General features: G+C 40.8%; 1 protein-coding gene across 1 annotated transcript in view; it reads left to right on the top strand.

Annotated features, from left to right (window-relative positions):
* The window catches only part of DAAM1 (dishevelled associated activator of morphogenesis 1), a 184,419-nt gene that overhangs the window by 73,557 nt on the left and 90,315 nt on the right, over window positions 1–20,547 (top strand). Inside the window, exon 2 of the mRNA XM_010847767.1 lies at window positions 4,198–4,416. Coding sequence (XP_010846069.1) covers window positions 4,234–4,416 — 183 coding nt within the window. The 5' untranslated portion in view covers window positions 4,198–4,233. The remainder of the gene's footprint in view (window positions 1–4,197; window positions 4,417–20,547) is intronic.

Below are 20,547 nucleotides of genomic sequence, written 5' to 3'. Positions count from 1 at the left end.
GATGGTGACTGCAGCCATGAAATTAAAGGACGCTTACTCCTTGGAAGGAAAGTTATGACCAACCTAGATAGCATATTAAAAAGCAGAGAAGAAAGCCCAGAGATAAATCCACGCACATATGGACACCTTATCTTTGACAAAAGAGGCAAGAATATACAATGGATTAAAGACAATCTCTTTAACAAGTGGTGCTGGGAAAACTGGTCAACCACTTGTAAAAGGATGAAACTAGAGCACTTTCTAACACCATACACAAAAATAAACTCAAAAATGATTAAAGACCTAAACGTAAGATCAGAAACTATAAAACTCCTAGAGGAGAACATAGGCAAAACACTCTCCGACATACATCACAGCAGGATCCTCTATGACCCACCTCCCAGAATATTGGAAATAAAAGCAAAAATAAACAAATGGGACCTAATTCAACTTAAAAGCTTCTGCACAACAAAGGAAACTATAAGCAAGGTGAAAAGACAGCCTTCAGAATGGGAGAAAATAATAGCAAATGAAGCAACAGACAAACAACTAATTTCAAAAATATACAAGCAACTCCTACAGCTCAATTCCAGAAAAATAAATGACCCAATCAAAACATGGGCCAAAGAACTAAATAGACATTTCTCCAAAGAAGACATACAGATGGCTAACAAACACATGAAAAGATGCTCAACATCACTTATTATCAGAGAAATGCAAATCAAAACCGCTATGAGGTACCATTTCATACCAGTCAGAATGGCTGTGATCCAAAAGTCTACAAGCAATAAATGCTGGAGAGGATGTGGAGAAAACGGAACCATCTTACACTGTTAGTGGGAATGCAAACTAGTACAGCCACTATGGAGAACAGTGTGGAAATTCTTTAAAAAACTGGAAATAGAACTGCCTTATGATCTAGCAATCCCACTGCTGGGCATACACACTGAGGAAACCAGAATTGAAAGAGACACGTGTACCCCAATGTTCATCGCAGCACTGTTTATAATAGCCAGGACAAGGAAGCAACCTAGATATCCATCAGCAGATGAATGGATAAGAAAGCTGTGGTACATATACACAATGGAGTATTACTCAGCCATTAAAAAGAATACATTTGAATCAGTTCTAATGAGGTGGATGAAACTGGAGCCTATTATACAGAGTGAAGTAAGCCAGAAAGAAAAACACCAGTACAGTATACTAATGCATATATATGGAATTTAGAAAGATGGTAACAATAACCCTGTATACGAGACAGCAAAAGAGACACTGATGTATAGAACAGTCTTTTGGACTCTGTGGGAGAGGGAGAGGGTGGGATGGTTTGGGAGAATGGCATTGAAATATGTATAATATCATATATGAAACGAGTCACCAGTCCAGGTTCGATGCACAATACTGGATGCTTAGGGCTGGTGCACTGGGACAACCCAGAGGGACGGTATGGGGAGGGAGGAGGGAGGAGGGTTCAGGATGGGGAACACATGTATACCTGTGGTAGATTCATTTTGATATATGGCAAAACCAATACAATATTGTAAACTTAAATAAAATAAAATTAAAAAAAAAAAAGCAGAGATATTACTTTGCCAACAAAGGTCCGTCTAGTCAAGGCTATGGTTTTTCCAGTGGTCATGTATGGATGTGAGAGTTGGACTATAAAGAAGGCTGAGCACCAAAGAATTGATGCTTTTGAACTGTGGTGTTGGAGAAGAGTCTTGAGAGTCCCTTGGACTGCAAGGAGATCCAACCAGTCCATCCTAAAGGAGATCAGTCCCGGGTGTTCATCGGCAGGACTGATTTTGAAACTGAAACTCCAATATTTGGCCACCTGATGCAAAGAGTTGACTCATTGGAAAAGACCCTGATGCTGGAAAAGATTGAGGGCAAGAGGAGAAGGGGACAACAGAGGATGAGATGGTTGGATGGCATCACAGACTCAATGGACATCGGTTTGCGTGGACTCGGGGAGTTGGTGATGGACAGGGAGGCCTGTCGTGCTGCGGTTCATGGGGTCGCAAAGAGTCGGACACGACTGAGCGACTGAACTGAACTGAACTGAACTCTAGTCTGAAGACAGTGGAGCCAGGGACTCCTCACTTCCATCCTACCGCAACCATAGACATTGGAAAATTCTTCCTTATGTCTCCTTTAGCTTCTTCCCATTGGTTTTAAATTCACTCGGGGGTGGGGAGGGTGGCGTGTGACACAGCTCTGATCCTGTTGCTATGGAGCTGCTCCTAGAAATCATTTGAGAGGATAGTTGCTGGCCTCTGCCTCACCCTCAGGTTTTTCTCCTATCTTGAGAAGTGCCTGCTCTGTGTCTCAGCAGTAGTGTTAGCTCTGTGTCTCAGCAGTGCTGAATTTCTTTCTGGTCGGGGATGTGAATACATTGTCTGATCATCTGCAGTGCACTCTCTGGTGCTCAGCGGTCACTGTAGCTTCTCCAGCAAGGTCACCTGCCCACAGCTCTGAAGTATGAGAGTCATCAAGACCCAACCACATCTGCTTTCTCTACTTTTTTTTTTTTTTTTCCACGAAAGTAGAGTAGGGTGGGTGGGGCATTTAAGTATGACTCGAAATTGCTCATAGGGTAAATCCAGACTCTTAGCCTGGGCTGCGGCTTCTCCGCACCAGCCCTCCTCTGCGCTTTCACTCCCTGTGGCTCCTCCCTGGACTCCGTGCCTGTGTTCTCCACATCTTCCCGACACAGATGTAGCTCTCCTCCTCTGCCTTTCCAGCTCACCAAGGGTCAATTCATAGTCCACCTTTTTTTCCCCTTTCAACCCCATATCTCTTTAAAAATTAAAAGTCTACTGCAGTTATACATGAATATGCTCTCATCATAAATGTGTGTATATATGTGTGTGTATATATATACACACACATATATATATCTCTCTCACAGAAAGTATGTTTCCATTCTTGCCTATTCCCCATCCCTGTCATCTCTCAGAGTTAGGAAATTACTGTGTATTTTTCCAGGCCTTTTGCTATGTATTTACATGTAAATTATTTAGGTTTTTGTGTAATATCATTTTAAAAAGACATTATGGGACATGTTATACACATTTTTCTTTGAGTTGCTTTTTTTCAGTTGACAATATAACTTAGAAATTTTTCTAGGATGATACACATAATTGTGACTTAAAAAAGACTGTGCAATGATTAAAATTCTGCAGTGCTTTTATGGTAAAAATTCAAATTTGAAAGGATATGAAGTGAAAGGTAGTTCTCCAATCCCCTCTCTTTATTTTGGAGGTTACTGCTGCTAACATTTCTTACATGTATTTATAAGTGCTTTAAAATATGCAATCCTGTAGTATGTAGTAGATACATCACATGGCATCTTGAGCTTTTTTTTTCATATCTACGTGCATGGATGCCTCGTTGTTTTTAGTGAGTGTGTTAGATTCTCTTATGTGAGTATACTATAATTTAGTCAGCCATCTCTCTATCAGTAAACTTATTTGATCTTTTCTGTTTGGAAATCTCTGACCCTCCTAGCTCATGTTAAGTTACTCCCCATTTGTTACTAATTTATTCAACACAATAAACATTATCCAAGTGCCTTCTGTCTTCCTGGTGCTGCGTGGAGCACTAGGGCCACCACGTTGCTTAATGCAGAGTCCCTCCCTCCCGCTTTTAGTTATCCTGGTCTAACTTGAAGACACACTGCTGAGGAACTTAGACTGTGACAAGAGCTGCAATAGGTAGATATGCCTTAGCATATGTATTATTAATTCTACTTGAGGATGGTAAAGGAGAAATTGCAGTCAAACCCTAGAGGATGAGTAAGAAATCTTCTAGGTGGCAAGGAAGAGAAGGTCATTCCTGCAGGGGTTAACAATACCGGTATGGGTTGGTAGGAAAGAGCAGGTGATGTGCAAAGCATGGTCAAGACCCAGTGTGATTGGAGCAAATGCTGGGGCGTAGGGTGGCTGGGTGGTACTGTTTGTTCAGCAGTGGGTCATAGGAAACATTCAACGTGTGACTAGAAGGACATGTGCTCTCTGCTCAGCTGGCCCCCCAGACCCTCTTGGGCTTGTCCTCTATGTCCTGCGGACGTTGTCTCCAGCCGTCAGCTCCTTTTGACATTGCCTTCAGTACATGGGGCTCTTTGGTGAATTGGTCTGTCTATATATATATATATATATATATATATATATCTCTCCAGTTTTGTATTCTTAACTCTGTTATGTCTTCTTTTGGCAGAGTTTAATCAGTCAAGAAATAAAACAGAATTCAGCTATGGCCCCAAGGAAGAGAGGTGGACGGGGGATTTCATTCATCTTCTGCTGTTTCCGAAACAATGATCACCCAGAAATCACATATCGGCTGCGAAATGATAGCAACTTTGCGCTTCAGACCATGGAGCCTGCGTTACCCATGCCCCCTGTGGAGGAGCTGGATGTCATGTTCAGTGAACTCGTGGTGAGTCTCAGTCTTCATCCCAGGGGTGGTTGGGAGCCGGAGGAAGGGGAGAGGATGTGGACAGTTTGGTTGGACACAGTCTTGCCTTATCTTTGGTGAAACAGCCCCCATCTGTGCCCCTACTGTCAGCACTGAGCCTGTAGAGGAGAAAGGAAAGGGTAGCATCACTACCTCAGAGGGTTTGCTGGTGCTTAAATGGAGAGATTTAGATCTTTAGTTCTTCAAATATGCAGCCCTACTGCCTCCTAAGTTGCCCTTTCTAGTTCCTCCTGTCCCAGCCTGAGTGCTTGTATGCACAAATATTTCCTTCATCTGACACCTCCTGGGATTCCCTCACGCTTCCTGCCACTCCCAGTGTGTAGTATTAGTGTCTTTTAAAAAGTTAGTCACACTGTCTCTCATGTCCTTGATCCTTGGATGAAAGACATTATTACTTAAGTAGAGTATCATTATTTAGCCTAATGATAGGATTGCAATAATAACTGTTGTGGGAAACTTTTTATAGATGCTATCATATTTTAAAATCCACTATACTGAAGTGAGAGATGTATCTATGTAGGGCCCACTCATCAAGAGATATAGGTGTTCTCTGCAACTTAGCTTCTCAAGCATCTGCAAAGTAGTGTTTCTTTCCAGTCTGCATTTCAGAGGATATTATGGTATGGTCAAGGGCACTGGCATGGACATTAGGAAGACTTTGGCTTACATTACTGCTCTGACTTTATTATCTGTATCAGTAGGGAAAAAGCTTATGACTTTTCTGAGCCTATATTCTGGAAAGTGGAAGGGAAAAAACACTTGCTAGGTTTGATGTAACATTTAAATGAGAATCACACAGAGTGGGAATGGCCCAGTGCCTGCCCCTTCCTAGGTACTCAATGAATACTACGTGAGACTCTATCCTTCTTTGATCGCATCTGACATTTTGTAATGGAGTTAGTTCTAATCAGACCATTTATATTGTTCAGCAGATACTAGGGACCGTGTCTTACGTCGTAGGCTGTGTCACCGCCCTCCAGGGATAGCAACTGAACTCTTGTGGCACTCCAGCTTTGATGAACCAAAATTCACCTATAAGCTTCTCTAATGAGATAAACCAAGAAGGGCGAGTATTAATACTATGAAACTGATATTTGAGTTCTGGCCTCCTGAGTGGATTAATGAGCTGATTACCAAACTTGGTTGGTAAAAGAAAGATGTGATGCCTGGCAGCATGTTTACAGTTGAGGATGTTGAATATTTTGGAGTGTTTCAGGAATCTCTGCTGCTGAGTCGCCTCAGTCGTGTCCGACTCTGTGCGACCCCATAGATGGCAGCCCACCAGGCTCCACCGTCCCTGGGATTCTTCAGGCAAGAACATTGGAGTGGGTTGCCATTTCCTTCTCCAATGCATAAAAGTGAAAAGTGAAAGTGAAGTCGCTCAGTCATGTCTGACTCTTAGCGACGCCATGGACTGCAGCCCACCAGGCTCCTCTGTCCATGAGATTTTCCAGGCAAGAGTATTGGAGTGGGGTGCCATTGCCTTCTCCATCAAGAATCTCTACCCTCTCCCATTTCCACTGCACACAGAACTCTGTTTTACATATTAGTGAGGAGGTTCAAAATGGAAAATTAGAACCTGCTCCCAAATTGCTGCCAGTTTCCGTAGTTGAATTGAGAGGTATAATGCACCAAGGCAAGAAGCACACACACCTCTGCATAGGTTGTGTGTGACTGTTGTGGGATATAGGACATGATGGATGAGGAAGGTGGTCAGGGAAGACCTCTTGGCAGAGGTGAATGGTCAGGAGGGATTGAAAGTGAAAAGAGTAGTGGAAGGGTTCAGCGTTAATGGGTGTCTTGGTCATCTGCAGCTGGCTTATCCTGTGATAGCAAAACCTCAGTGGCCTCTCTATCATTGATGCTGCATGTCTGCTGTGGATCAGCTGTGGTTCTGCACTGTGCCATCGTCTACTCAAGATCAAGGCTCAGGCCTGGTGGCAGAGGAAAGAGAGACATGGTGAACTTCTCAGGCTCTAAGCTTATGCTTGGAAATGACACGTGTCACTTCAGCACATGTTCCTTTGGCCTACACAGATCACATTACCACTCCCGAATTCATAGGGGCAAGGACATGTCATCCTTCTGTAGGGACTGGCACCACAAATCACATGGCTGAGCCTGAGGTCATTGGGATGGGTGGAGGGACACCGTCCTTTCCCAGGGATGGGCAGTGAATCATGTATCATGATGGCTGTCATGAAAGGCAATAATGATGCATTGATGGTCTTGGCATTATTTCCCAGTTGAAGTATTTTAAAACCAAAGTCAACCAAAGGAGACAGATGTTGCTGATAGACAAAGGCCTCCTCAGTGGTAGAGAAGCTGGTGGACAGAGCTAGTCCCCGCAGAGCACCCACCTCCGTGGTCCTTTCAATTATATCTGTCAGCCTCCCCAAATGAGACCCAAGCCAGAGCCTGTGTGGTGGCAGCTCCATGTACATCTTGAAGACAGCTCATTGTTCTGTATTCATAAGGGAGAAAAATCCACTCTCAGCCTTATTGATGTCTTTATTCTGTGTGAAAATTGCCTACAGCTGTTAGTTGTTAAAAAACCAATGCCAAACCAGAACTTTAAGCCAAAACCATTGGAAAACAAATTATCCTGAGGTTTGTATCTGTCCTGGCGAGTGATGGATGGATTTTTGTCTACTCTTGACTTCAGGGACTTAGCCCACAAATCCATCCAACTGCCAAAGGTGTCCTGGGGCAAGGAAGGTGGGCTCAGAGCCACTGGGAACCTCTGCCCAGGTTCTCTTGAGTAGTTGCAGGAGCAGTTCTGCCTATGTCCGTGCACAGAAGAGGATGGCCACGTGGGGAGGTGGAGCATGCTGCAATGTAGGGTAAATTCCTTTGAGATGGTTTCTGTTGGAATTTGGGTTTATTTCCTTGCCTGTAAAATGCCATAGATGGGGATAATGCCATCTTTCTGATGTGTTGGTGCACAGATTAAAGAAGACAACTTTTTTTTTTTAAAAAGAGACTGCTGCCTATTCATGGGTGCTTCATACCCCACATCCTAGTATAGCAAGAAGGATGGAAGATAATTCAGGTATGTTCTAGGCACATCACCCCAGGCAAATATCCCAGGTTTTTCCTTTTTTTGAAAGCTGATCTGCCTGCTGTGCACGCGCCAGTGTTGGTCCTAACTTGCAGGCCATTCTGCCTCTATCTGATGGAAAGCATCTCACCAGAGCCTGTCATTGTGAGCTAGTTTCCTTTGCATCTTCTGATGAGTCACTCATTTGATGTATTTAAAAGTGATACCAAAAAGGTTGCTTTCAGAATTGCTTACAGCAACCTTATCATCTCATAAATAAAGCAAACCTGGATGGGAGGTCGACCAAATGAATCTTTAAAGAATGTGGGCCCTGAGCAGTGCCTCATACTCTTAACAGTGTATAGTCAAGCTGCAAGAGCATTCCAGTTTCAGGATATAGTGGTTTCTGGAGGTCTCAGGCCCATACTCTGTGCACACACTCCCCACCTCCCACCCCATTTTTAATAACAGCTTTGTGGAGGTACAATTGACATACCATATATTGGGTTGGCCAAAAAGTTCGTTTCGGTTTTTCCGTAAGATCTTAGAGAAAAACCCGAATGAACTTTTTGGTGAGCCCAGTAATTCACCTGTGTAAAGTGTATAATTCACTGACTTTTGGTATATTCACAAAATAATGCCCCCATCAGTACATTTTAGGACATTTTCTCACCCCTAAAGCGACTCCCTTACCCATTAGTCATTACTTGTCACTTCCGCTCAACCCTAGTATCCCCAGGGAGCCACTAATCTACTCGGTTTCTATGACTTTGCCTGTTCTGGTCATTTTCTGTAAATAGAATCATATATTATGTGGTCCTTTGTGACTGGTTCCTTTCACTTAGTATAATCTTTTCAAGGTTTATCCAAGTTGTAACATGTATCAATACTTCATTTCTTGTTATTGTTGAACAATACTCTGTTGTATGGACATACCACATTTTGTTTATCCATTCATTGTTGATGAACAGTTGGGTTGTTGCCAGTCTTCAGCTTTTATGAGTATTGCTGCTCTAAACTTTAATTTGCAAGTTTTTTTGGTGTGGAAATATAGTTTCAGTTCTTAATAGGTGTATACCTGAGAGTGAGATTTCTGAGTCATGTATAACACTGTGTATAACTTTTGAGGAACTTCCAAACTGTTTTCCAAGTGGACTACACTGCATCATTTTACATTTCCACCAGCAGTGCGTGAGAGTTCTAAGTTTTCTTCACCTTCACCAATTCTTGCTGTTTTCTACTTCCTTCCGATTGACCAGCTGATTTTGAAGCTGTTCTGTTGCTTCTGAAGAGCTGAGGACGGGTAGCCTGGGAACGTGTGTGTGCATTTCTGTGAATTGCCAAATAGAAATAGTCTTCCTGCCAACAATTTTGAAATTATTTGGGATGTTTAAAAATAAAATATTGAGAATCAGTGTTATCTCCCTAACCATGTATTTTATGTCTTTGAGCATCAATCCTTTTTCCATATTACTGCCCCCATTTCCCCCAGTTCTCTACTTCTGCTTTGTCCTGTGTCTCAGTCACAAATCAAGAATGTAACCAATCTGAGACTCAGCACTCTTCCAAGAAAATAAGATTCAGCTAAAGTCTTGTCTTTTCGACAGGGTTTTTAGGTCTTAGATTATCCCCACCAGCACGTTTGAAGAGTGGTAGGGGGCATAGCACTGTACGCAGTCTTTGTCCATGTAACTTTTTCTGTCTTAGCATTAGCAGTGGAAGATTTCCTTTGGGATAAACAGAAGAATGTGTTATTAATTGACAGATAAATTCCTTTAGGGGTGTGTGTGTGTGTGTATGTATGTGTGCGCATGTGTGTTAATTGCCTGCTCTGTGCCAGGCCCTGAGGCCACTGGTCCTTCTTGACTTTGTGGGGGCTGAAGGTCCAGCAGGGGAAACAGGCAACAGAAGACGCTCTCTTATCCATTGTGACTGAGGGCTCTGAGAGGGGCTGCTCCAGCAGGACATTTTCTTGACGAAGAACCTTTATTCCCCCTTTTTTCACAAGGTGAGAGTTGACTCACAGGTTCCATTTCCATGACCCTTGGCTCTCTTTCTGGGAAGTAACATTCTCGGCTTTCCTTCCAACCCTTCTTTGGAAAATTCGTAGCTTTGTTTCTCTCCCTTATGCGAATTCTCTGCAACTTAACCTGCTTTCAGAAAGCACACGTTCTGTGACCCTTGGTGCTATAAATTTCATAGGATTGAACCCCCTTGGGGAGTTCTGAAATTGTCCGGTTATTTCCATGACTGGCGGCTATGTGTCTAACTCAGCATTGAAATCCCAGCAAGCCCACGTCTGCAGATGAAAGTTGGGCTCTCCAACCCAGCTTTCAGGAACAAAAAGGGAGGTGTTTTTTGATCTCCCATCTGCTTGAGCTCTTAACCTAGCTGTTACTTAATTCCATTCTTGTTGGGGAACAAGGATGCTGCTTACTGACACCTACCCCCAAGCCTCACTGGCTTGGAAGGATCTTGGAAGCATTCCTGGAGGAAGTGATATTTAATGTAAGACTTGAAAAGAAGGAATTATGCAGGCAAAGAGGAGAGGAAAGTGTGTTACAGACAGTGAAAATAGCATGTATAGGGCTGTGAGGTGAGAGAGAATATGTGGAAGACTCAAGAAATTGAAAGTTCAGCTTAGATGGTGCGTGAAATAAGAGCCTGGGTGGATTGGGGTTCTGAGAGCCAGGAAAAAGGGATGAAGAGAGACAGTTGTGTTATTTTATATTCTCAGATTCTTATTTGAACTAAAGGACAGTACCCCTGCTTTCTTACAGGTTTTCTCAATGAAATACACTAAAGTACATCAAAACATTTTGCTATCTGGTTATATTTACAAAAATAACCCTTGTTCATTGCGGTCTCTGTGAGGTGTCAGTAAGTTTTAGCAAAATGTGTCATGTCTCCTTGGGTAGATTTTGAATATGTTTTCCTTTGAGTCCAACTGTTGAGGTGAGATGGCTTGTTTCAATGCATATCTCCTGTGGCTACTTGACTTTTGAAATGGAAAGAGAATTTACTATAGCCCCCTTCTGGTTTTCTGTTCTAATACATGACTCCTGGATATACCAAGAGTTGATGGGCTGAGGGTATCCCGCAGAATATTTCACAGCAGCGGTTATATTAGAAATGACATCTCCTCATAGATTCCCTCAGTTCTCTTGCCTTGTGAAACATCAGAATATATATCTGCTTTTCCTGGGTGAGGTTTTATTAATAGATGAGAAACCAAGTTTATGATAAGTCTGGTCATGATTTTCGAAGTATCCTTGGAATCAGTTAACTGACCAGAGGAAAACTTTCCTTTCTAAGAGAGTACATCATTGTGATAGATAGTTGGAAGTAATAAGCAATATAGACCCAAGTTTTCCTAATCCTGACTTGTTACCAATTCTATTTATACTGTTTCCTGTTAACCTGCCTTCTTTCAGATTCAGTATTTAGTCTTCCATTTATTTGACCAATGTGTCTAATATTCTGGGATAATTTGTTATACAGTGCTATGTGTGTATATGTGGGTGCTCAGTCATATCTGACTCTGTGACCCCATGAACTGTAGCCCTCCAGGCTCCTCTGTCCACAAAATTTTCCAGGCAAGAATACTAGATTGGGTTGCCATTTCCTACTCTACGGGATCTTTCCAAACCAGGGATTGAACCCGTGTTTCCTGCATTGGCAGGTGGATTCTTTACCACTAGAGCCATCTATCCTAAAACCTGTGCATTTCACCATTCTCAATAAAAATGGTGCAAGTGTTGCTCTCAACTTAATACTCCACCACTTGGAGGTGGTGGAAATGTGAGGGGGTGTTTCTAGGTGCTGCAATTACTGAATGGTGCTACTGGAGTTTGTGGCCCATCCCAAGTGGCAGTGTTCCCTCTCCCCACTGGGAGTTACTGGGTGACCCATTGTCAGGGTGAGGTTCTTCCTGTGTAATTCATTTCCAATCCCAACTCTATCTGTGGGTTGGGGGTGGGTGGCATGGCAGTCTGACTTAAATAACTCTACTTTTAGTTTGCCAAAAGTCACTTTTTGGAATTCCCATTTTGGTATATTTACATTCTATCTTTAGATCTTTAGATAGAAAAGGTTATGTTGGATACAAGTGGAAAACTGTCTTTAGATAGCCAATAAACAGTTGTTGCTTTTTTTTTTTAAGAACTGATATCCAAAAGTGGATTTCCAAAAGTGCTATTAAAAAAGTTTAGTTGTGTAGTATCATTTAAGTGTTATGCCTTCCAGGAAATATAAAAAACATTTGAAAGAAACTAATTAAGAAATTCATTAATGATCACCATTTATATAATTGAGGATTGTCAACAAAAGTTAATACCTCAACGGGAAGATAGTGTTGGTGGATAATGAGAAGATTTGTATGCTCATAAATATAATCACTTACTATAGGTCAGTTTTATTGTTATGAGGTCCTGAGGACACTCTCAACATTAGTAACCAGCATAGACTTTGAGAAATGAAGATAGTAAGACAGAGAGGATTTAGTTGACGTATCAGAATTAGATGAATTCACAGTCGAGGCAAACGGTGCCAGATGAATTCCCTTGGGAACATACATCAGTAAACTCTTCATTTTTCATTATGTTCTAAAGTCACTTCGGTATGAAAAGAGCTACAGGAATCCAGGTTAGTCTTATGATATACCAGTGTACAGATTTTGCTCTTTTTGTTGTTATTCACTTGCTCAGTCATGTCCAACTCTTCATGACCCCATGGACTGCAGCACACCAGGTTTCCCTGTCCTTCACTATCTCCCGGAGTTTGCTTAAACTCATTTCTATTGAGTTGATGGTGACATCCAACCATCTTATCCTCTGTTGCCCACATCTCCTGCCTTCAGTCTTTCCCAGCATCAGGGTCTTTTCCAATGAGTCAGTTCCTCGCATCAGGTGGCCAAAGTATTGGAACTTCAACTTCAGCATCAGTCCTTCCAATGAATATTCAGGACTGATTTCCTTCAGGATTGACTGGTTGGATCTCCTTGCAGTCCAAGGGACTCTCAAGAGTCTTCTCCAACACCACAGTTCAAAAGCATCAATTCTTTAGCGCTCAGCTTTCTTTATGGTCCAACTCTCACATCCATACATGACTACTGGGAAAACCATAGCTTTGACTATATGTACCTTTGTGCATATAGTTGGCAAAGTACTGTCTCTGCTTTTTAGGTTGGTCATAGCTTTTCTTCAAAGAAGCAAGTGTCTTTTAATTTCATGGATGGAGTCACCATCTGCAGTGATTTTGGAGTCCAAAAAAATAAAGTCTCTCATTGTTTCCATCGTTCCCCTGTCTATTTGCCATGAAGTGATGGGACCAGATGCCATGATCTTAGTTTTTTGAATGTTGAGATTTAAGCCAGTTTGGGAAGTCATAGTTTTCATATGTTGTTTCTTAATTGGAGTGTAAACCTTATACATTAATTGGAGTCCCCAACTTTTTTGGCACCAGGGACCAGTTTCAGGGAAGACAATTTTTCCACAGATTGGGTGGGGGGTGGAGGGTGGGATGGTTTGGGGATGATTCAAGTACATTACATATATTGTGCACTTTATTATTATTACATCAGCTCTACTTCAGATCATCAGACTTTAGATCCTGGAGATTGGGGATCTCTGGTGTAAAGAATTGCTTGGTAATTAAGAACTCAGACTGCACAAAGACTTCAAAGCTATATCTGGAATAGTCTTAAAGTGTTCAGTTGTCTGAAAGCCAAAAATCTAATGAAGGAATTGATATCAAAATTGTTCAATTGCCATGAGTTTAAAAATTCTTTTCAATTGACAAACTTACAAAACTCAAAAGAGAAAATTCTGTTCATGTAAAGGACATGGTTAATTGACAGAGAAGAAAAAAAATAGAGTAGATATTCCCTTGATACTGTGGTATTTTTGAAGAAATTAACTTGATGAGTTCATAAAGAAATGTTGGAACAGTATGAGAATGTGCAGTATATCACAAAAGGAAGTGGGAATGTAAATATGGGCTTAAATGGGTTCAGTGCTAAAATTGCTGTGGGATAGATGTGAACTATTGCCAGTATATAGTCAATTTAAAGATGAGCAAAAAATGATTCTAAATCTAGAACTTTATAAACAAATTATTTAGGGCCTGAGAAGAACTGATGGTTTGTGATATAGGGGATGTTGATATAGGGGGTTTTGCTTGCTTATATATGCTGTGCTTTTGAATTGAACTTTGCAATACATCCAGAAATCTAGTAGGATTGGCAGTAGATCTTCATTTCAATGGACAGTATACATTTCTTTGAGGTCCTGTCTGCTTAGAGATAGTGAGACGGTCAAGATGGTCTTCAAAGTTTTCGTCTTGTCTTCTGATTCACTAAACAAATACAGAAAAGCTTAAGATAAAACCATAAACCATTTTATTCCTTCTAGTCCTAAATGTATATTTTATCTCATCAAGACCATTCCAAATGTCCTTTTATTCAAGTTGTTAAATTTACATTTTTTACTCCATGTTAGGTATTTTGTTATCAATCCATTTATTTCTGGGTGCTTCTTAATTTAGAGCAGGGACTGAAATGTGGATGGGGGCTCAGGGAGAGATGGAGGAAAAAATCATGAAAACTTTATTTTAATACAAATTCTGCAAAACCATCTCTGAACTAATAATGTTATTGAGAAAATGGTTATGAGTCCCCTTGGCCTTGATGATTTTCATTACCCTGAGTCTTAAAGAGATGTTGAGAGGTATGTATCTACTTAGCTTTTGGCTTCAATTTAAAATCTGATTATTTAACTTAATCCTCAGGCTGCCATGTGTGAATTACACAGTCAGCAAACTGTGCTACTTGCCAACTCTTTACATGTCCCCATCCAGACCAGTATAGGTTTTAAAGACAGGGAGGATAATTTGATCTCCATAAGTGGTATGGTTTAGGTAAGCTTTCAAGTGTAATTTTGAAAATGTGTTTCAGTAATGGCTAGAACAATCTGGTAGTTTGTACAAATAAATGTACTCAAGGATATATATTGATACACTGGGAGTCGTTTAAATACCATTTGCTCTCATAAAACATATGTCACACACCCTGCGGGAGGTGAATGCCCAATATATGGATCATGAATTGCAATTCTAAACTGTCCTCAACTCTTTTTATCTGCTAGGCTTGAAGTCCCCCGCTTTTCCAGATGCAGTTCCTCTGGAATTTCCAAGTGTTTCTTGATTTGTGTTGTAGGAGCTCAGTACCAGTTACATCTTTTAGTTACGATTTTCTGGCTCATGGATGAAGGGAGGAAGAAAAAAAAAAATATATATATATATATATATAAAATATATATTTTAGAAAACCAAATTCCTAAAAAAGTTGGAATTTTCCACCTCTTGTCTAATGTTAACTAAATCCACTGGAAACATCCTACAGCTGCTAGCTGTTTATTTCATTATACAATGTAATATTTAAGAACTAAACTGAACCAAATGAAGGTTATTTAGAATGTATACTTGCTTTGTTTTCAGGAAAGATGGACATTTCTTGGGTATAGAAGAAAAAAGCAAGTCCTTTGCCATCTTTTAAACAATCAATTTAGTTTATTCACCTATGGACACTCATGTTAAATCCCTGTGAGCATGCACCTCTACAACGTCAGAGAGCAGAAGGGCACAGGCATTGAATCTGGCATTTTCACTCAAGATCCCCAGGGCCTTGAGCAGTGCCTGGTCCCGAGTCCATGGTCAGTAAATGCTTGTGGCCTGGATGAATAACTCACTACTGAAGGTTTATACATGATATGCTCAGGAAGATTTGAATAAATGTATGTGTGCATGCATGAATTAATGATGGCTGAATCATCCAACAGTTGGATTCCTATTCTGAATTATTCTTGAAGTAGTTGTGATAGGTTTGGGCTGGTTCCTGTACTCTTCCTGCATCCATGTCCACCTTTTGTCAGTCTCTCTACTCTTCTTCATTTGGATGGGAGCACTGAAGGGTAGCAGGTTAAAAGGCTGAGGGTGTTGTTGTTATTCAGTCGTGTCCGACTCTTTATGACCCCATGAACTGCAGCACTCCAGGTTTCCCTGTCCTTCAGTATCTCCCTGAGTTTGCTCAAACTCATGTCCATTGAGTCGGTGATGCCATCCAAGCATCTCATCCTCTGTCATCCCCTTCTCCTCCTGCCTTCAATCTTTCCCAGCATTAGGGTCTTTTCCAGTGAGTCAGTTCTTCGCATCAGGTGGCCAAAGTATTGGAGCTTCAGCATTCTTGTCTAAGAAATATTTTCCGTCCTTGGCAGTCTCTCCACCCTATATTACATGGTAGAATAAGTAAATAGCTGCAGTGTGGGAGGAGACTCATTGTGCTAGATACCTTTTGACCCAGCTAAAACTTAGAAGTGCCAGCTGAGCTGCTTAGCAAGTCTAAGCAGGTCGGGAGAGGCCTGGGGGAGAGCAGTGCTAGTGTCACTGAAGAGGGACGCGTGTGTAACTTGGCTTCACACTTGCCCACAGGACCTTTCTTACCTCTTACTCTAGAAGCTGACTTGGTGTCTCAGGAGACAAAGTCCCTCCATTCAATCAGGAAAACACTGCTTAGAAATCCTCTCAATTAAGCCTTGTCAACAGAAGTTGTACTAGATTATAAATATAAAAATTGGACATTTGCGTGGCTGGATTGCTCTTGGGAGTTGATTTCAGCATATATTTAGAATAAGGTGATTTCCTTTAGATTATTGGAAAACTGCTGGTGATGCAGACTAATAATGAGTTTCTACTTGAAATAACACAAAGAAGCCAAATAAGAAGCCTACAGGTTTCGCAGCAGACTTTTGTCTAGCAAACTGGATATAGTTTGCATTGCCTGCTATTCAGAGTAGGAAAGGAAATAGTGTAAAACAATTAACCGTGGGTTGTAAGAAACTAAAAATTATTTCTATTAGCCTTTGCTTGTGGGGTTTCTCAGTTGTTATTTTTATATGTCGAATGAAAACACATCTGTCAGACACAGAACATTATTGTGTAGGTGGTGGTGAGTCATATTGTGGTATTTTCTGTAATGACTAAGAACGTTGGCAGAAATCTCACAGGCTGAAAACCTTTAAGGTTTATTCTCTGTGTGTACACATCTCTTTGGGGACTTATCACTCCCTGTTGTTTTCCATTTATGTCTGTCTTGACTGGTTAGGGACAGGTAATAATTCACTGAACGCTCCTCTATTTAAACCAACAAAGGGCTTATCTAACTTTCAGGTTTCCAACCACCCCTAAGAAAATAAAATACTGTTCTCAAGGTCATGGTGGTTAAATTTTAAGAGCTGTGATGGCATTTCATGACTCGTGGATGTGGTGGCTATTTGCTGTGGGAAGGATGGATGTTCATAAATTTAATGAATTACTGCAGCTGAAAGGTACATTTTCTCCATACATTTATAGAAGTCTAATTTTGCTGCTGTGAAAGTGCCACCCTTCAGTCCTCTGTCCGCTTTGTCTGGCCCTTTCCGCTTTATGTGGTACTTATCACTGTGTCATGTGACTTAAGGCCTGGCCATTTGTCCCTCCAAGAGGGTTTGTCTTGTATGTGGTAGTGTTGAGTTCTGGGTGGGAGATGAGGTTAGACGTGGGAGATGAGGGTGGTTGAGGGAGAGGGCTAAATCCAGAGAAGGCACCGCTGCTGTTGGGTTTGTGTGACGTGAACCGGGGGGTTGCTGCCTGCTGGACATGTGGGAGACTTTTGGTGGGTGGGATCAGGATGGGTAACTTGGGCCTGTTTGCTATGGGTAAATACCTGGTGTTTTTAATATGAAGAAGAAAAGTTACCCTTGTATGAATAATATAGTGTTAAAAAATACTGTGAGCTCTGTGCATTGAGTCAAATGGATGATTACCTTGTCAAGGACCATTTAAAAACCAAAGCCAAACAACCCCAAAACAGAAACATACACAAAGCAGTGGGTTGATTGGCAGGGTAACCCCAAGGACCTGTCTGTCTTAGCTCTCCCTCTCTCCGTGTTTTTAATCTCTGTTTCCCCAAGCATTCAACACGTGTCTTCCTACTTCTCTGTGATACAGAGTTAGCTTAACTCATCAGAAATAGGAATCCTGAATTCCTTCATTAGAGATTTCTGTTAGCTGAAAACTCACTTGTTGGCTCACTGAAATCTATTGACTTGGTAGATGTTCAAAAAATAAGTCCTTTAAATATAGCATTGAAGGTGTTACAAATAATTCCATATTTTAGCCTCACTCACATCTCTGAAAAGAGCTTTTCAACTCATTCAAAACCCTTATTGTATATTATTTCAAAATTCCTTCCTTTGCTTTATCTAGTGAATCAATCCATTTCCTTAGATTTATTTGCGCTATGCCAATTGTTTTCTGATTTATATAGATTTTTCTATAGAGTTGCCTGCTTACTCTAGAATGTAGAACTGGTGGGGTTTCTTTGTGCAGAATCTTTCCAAGTGGGGTTTATAACATGCTTTGTGAGAGATGAAGCCAGAACTTTAGTTCCCACAGCTGGACCTCCTTCAGCATTCTTTTCTTCTTAATAAAAAAAAATGTCTAATTATTATGTTTTCTCCAAGCTAATAAAAATATAGGAAATAAGTGTTTTATAAAGATATGAAAAACATAATTGGTATCTTCCCACAGAAGAAAAGCCTTTGTTGGTTTCCATTTTTAAGAAACTTGCACTTTCTGTGGAGAAAAATGATGCTTGGTGCAGATGTTTCTTTCTTTACCATTCACTAAATCATTTTCCTTTAACTTTTAAAGCCCTATCCAAGAAGGAATAATATGGAAAAAAAAAATTCTTTGGCCAAAGAAAGGAGCTAGGCCATCTCAGTCTAAGGTATAGTAACAGGAACTAAATTTATTCTATTTATCTTTGGATTAATTGCCAGCCCTCAAAACAATATCTGACATAGCCAGATTGCAAAAATTGGGGGTGGGGAGAGTAAGGTGAGAGGTTAGAAGGTGATCTAGAAGCAACCGGGATGTTTCTTGGGGTTGTGCTAAATACATTTGTTTGTTAATCTTAGTGAAAAAGATTGAGGGGAAGAGGAAATGAAAAGGAGGGGGGGTGACAAAGGATGAGAGGGTTGGATGGCATCACTGACTCGATGGACTTGAGTTTGAGCAAACTCCAGGAGATAGTGAAGGAGGGGAAGCCTACATGGAGTGCTGTAGTCCGTGGGGTCGCAAATGTTGGATAGGACTTAGCGATTGAACAAGTGAAAAACTTGACTATTAACCCACAGAAGGCCAGTACTCTTCTCTAGATCACTACTCAGGAGAAACAAAAAACACTGAAAAGTTTCTTCAGAACTTAAATTGTTATATTAACCTATCACCTAATTTAATCTTAAGGGACATTGGGGGAAACATTGCCCAACTCTTGGTCTAAATGGAATGCATACTACTGGAGCCTACATAATTTTCAAGGGAAGGACAAGAATATTTCATGGAAGTGATCATGGTTTCAAACAGAAACTGCATTTAAGTTGTAACATTTCTCAGATTGAACCACTTAAAGAGGTTCACTTTTTCCCTTTCCTACCTCTTCATACATTTTCCCCCAATGTTTCTTTTCTAAATAGATTCCTTGTTTTAGTTAACTGTTCAACCAGAATGATCTTTCCTTACTATGTACACACGGCCCTGTTTTCTCTATTCTGAAATTTTTTGTTTTCCTGGGGCTCCATCAACCAGGCTTGATTTTTGTTTTTTAAGAACTTTATTGAGATATAACTTACATGCTATAGAATTGACCCCTTGTAAGTATACAGTTCAATGCATTTTAGTAAATTTATATAGTTTTGCAGTCATTACCACAATCCAGCTCTAGAATAATTTCATCACCATATCTCCTCTTGGGTCCATTTGCAGTTAATCTCTGTTCCTGCCTCTAGCCCCAAGCAACCACTGATCTCCTTTCTACTTCTATAGGTTGACTTTTTTTTCTTTAAAAATTCATGTAAAGAGATACTATATGAGATGCTGTGATCCTAATTGTTTTGTTTTCCATGATTGCCTCTTTGAGTATTTGAATTATCAAAATGAAAAATCTCTTATAATATTACTTTGAAGTAATTTGAAGAAACTAATGTATGAGATGATTTCAATTAGCTTATACTCTGTTCTTTTTCCTCCTTTCGTCAATTGTGCTTTCATTCCCCAGCTTGCCTAGCAGTGTATCTAAATGAGTGCAGGTAGCTGAAAAAGAAAGTAGCCAAATCAGTCCATCCCTTTTGTAACCAAAGAACGACCCCAGGAGTAGTGTCTGTGAAATAGAGTATCGATTCAGACGTAGGAGGTAAAGCTAAAGCTGAAGTGAAGTGAAATCGTTCAGTCGTGTCCGACTCTGTGACCCCATGGACAGTAGCCTGCACCAGGCTTCTCCGTCCACGGGATTTTCTAGGCAAGAGTACTGGAGTGGGTTGCAGCTTCCATAAGAAACCATAGAGTTTTGTTTTGTTTTATCTGCAGCTTGCAAAGATTTCTTACAGAAAATAAAAAGCACTAACTTTAATAAAAGAAAAAATATTATGAAGTTGTATTGCATAAAAAACACTTAGTGATCAAAATAGACTTAACAAAATGAAAAGGCACAGGTGAGGCAAAATACTAGCAGTACATACCTCTGCCAAAGGACATGTTTTGCAACAATAAGACAGGCAACTCATAAGTGGGCAAAAGATTTGAATAAATATATCAAAAAAGAATATGTGTGAATGTCATGTGAACTTGTCAAAAGGCATACTCAGCATCAGGTGTCATCAGGAAAATGCAAATTACAACTGCATTGAGGTACCACTTCACATAAGTTGTGCTGTCACTTCAGTGGTATCTGACTCTATGTGACCCCGTGGACTATAGCCCACCAGGCTCCTCTGTCCATGGGATTCTCCAGGCAAGAATACTGGAGTGAGTAACCATTCCCTTCTTCAGGGGATCTTCCTGACTCAGGAATCTAACCTGCATCTCTTATGTCTCCTGGGTTTGCAAGCAGATTCTTTACCACTTGCAGCACCTGGAAAGCCCTGCTGCTGCTGCTGCTGCTAAGGCACTTCAGTCGTCTC

The sequence above is a fragment of the Bison bison genome, unplaced genomic scaffold, assembly GCF_000754665.1.
Source record: "Bison bison bison isolate TAMUID 2011002044 unplaced genomic scaffold, Bison_UMD1.0 scf7180017864254, whole genome shotgun sequence".
Lineage (NCBI taxonomy): Eukaryota > Metazoa > Chordata > Mammalia > Artiodactyla > Bovidae > Bison > Bison bison.
This window is presented reverse-complemented; position numbering and strand designations above follow the sequence as displayed.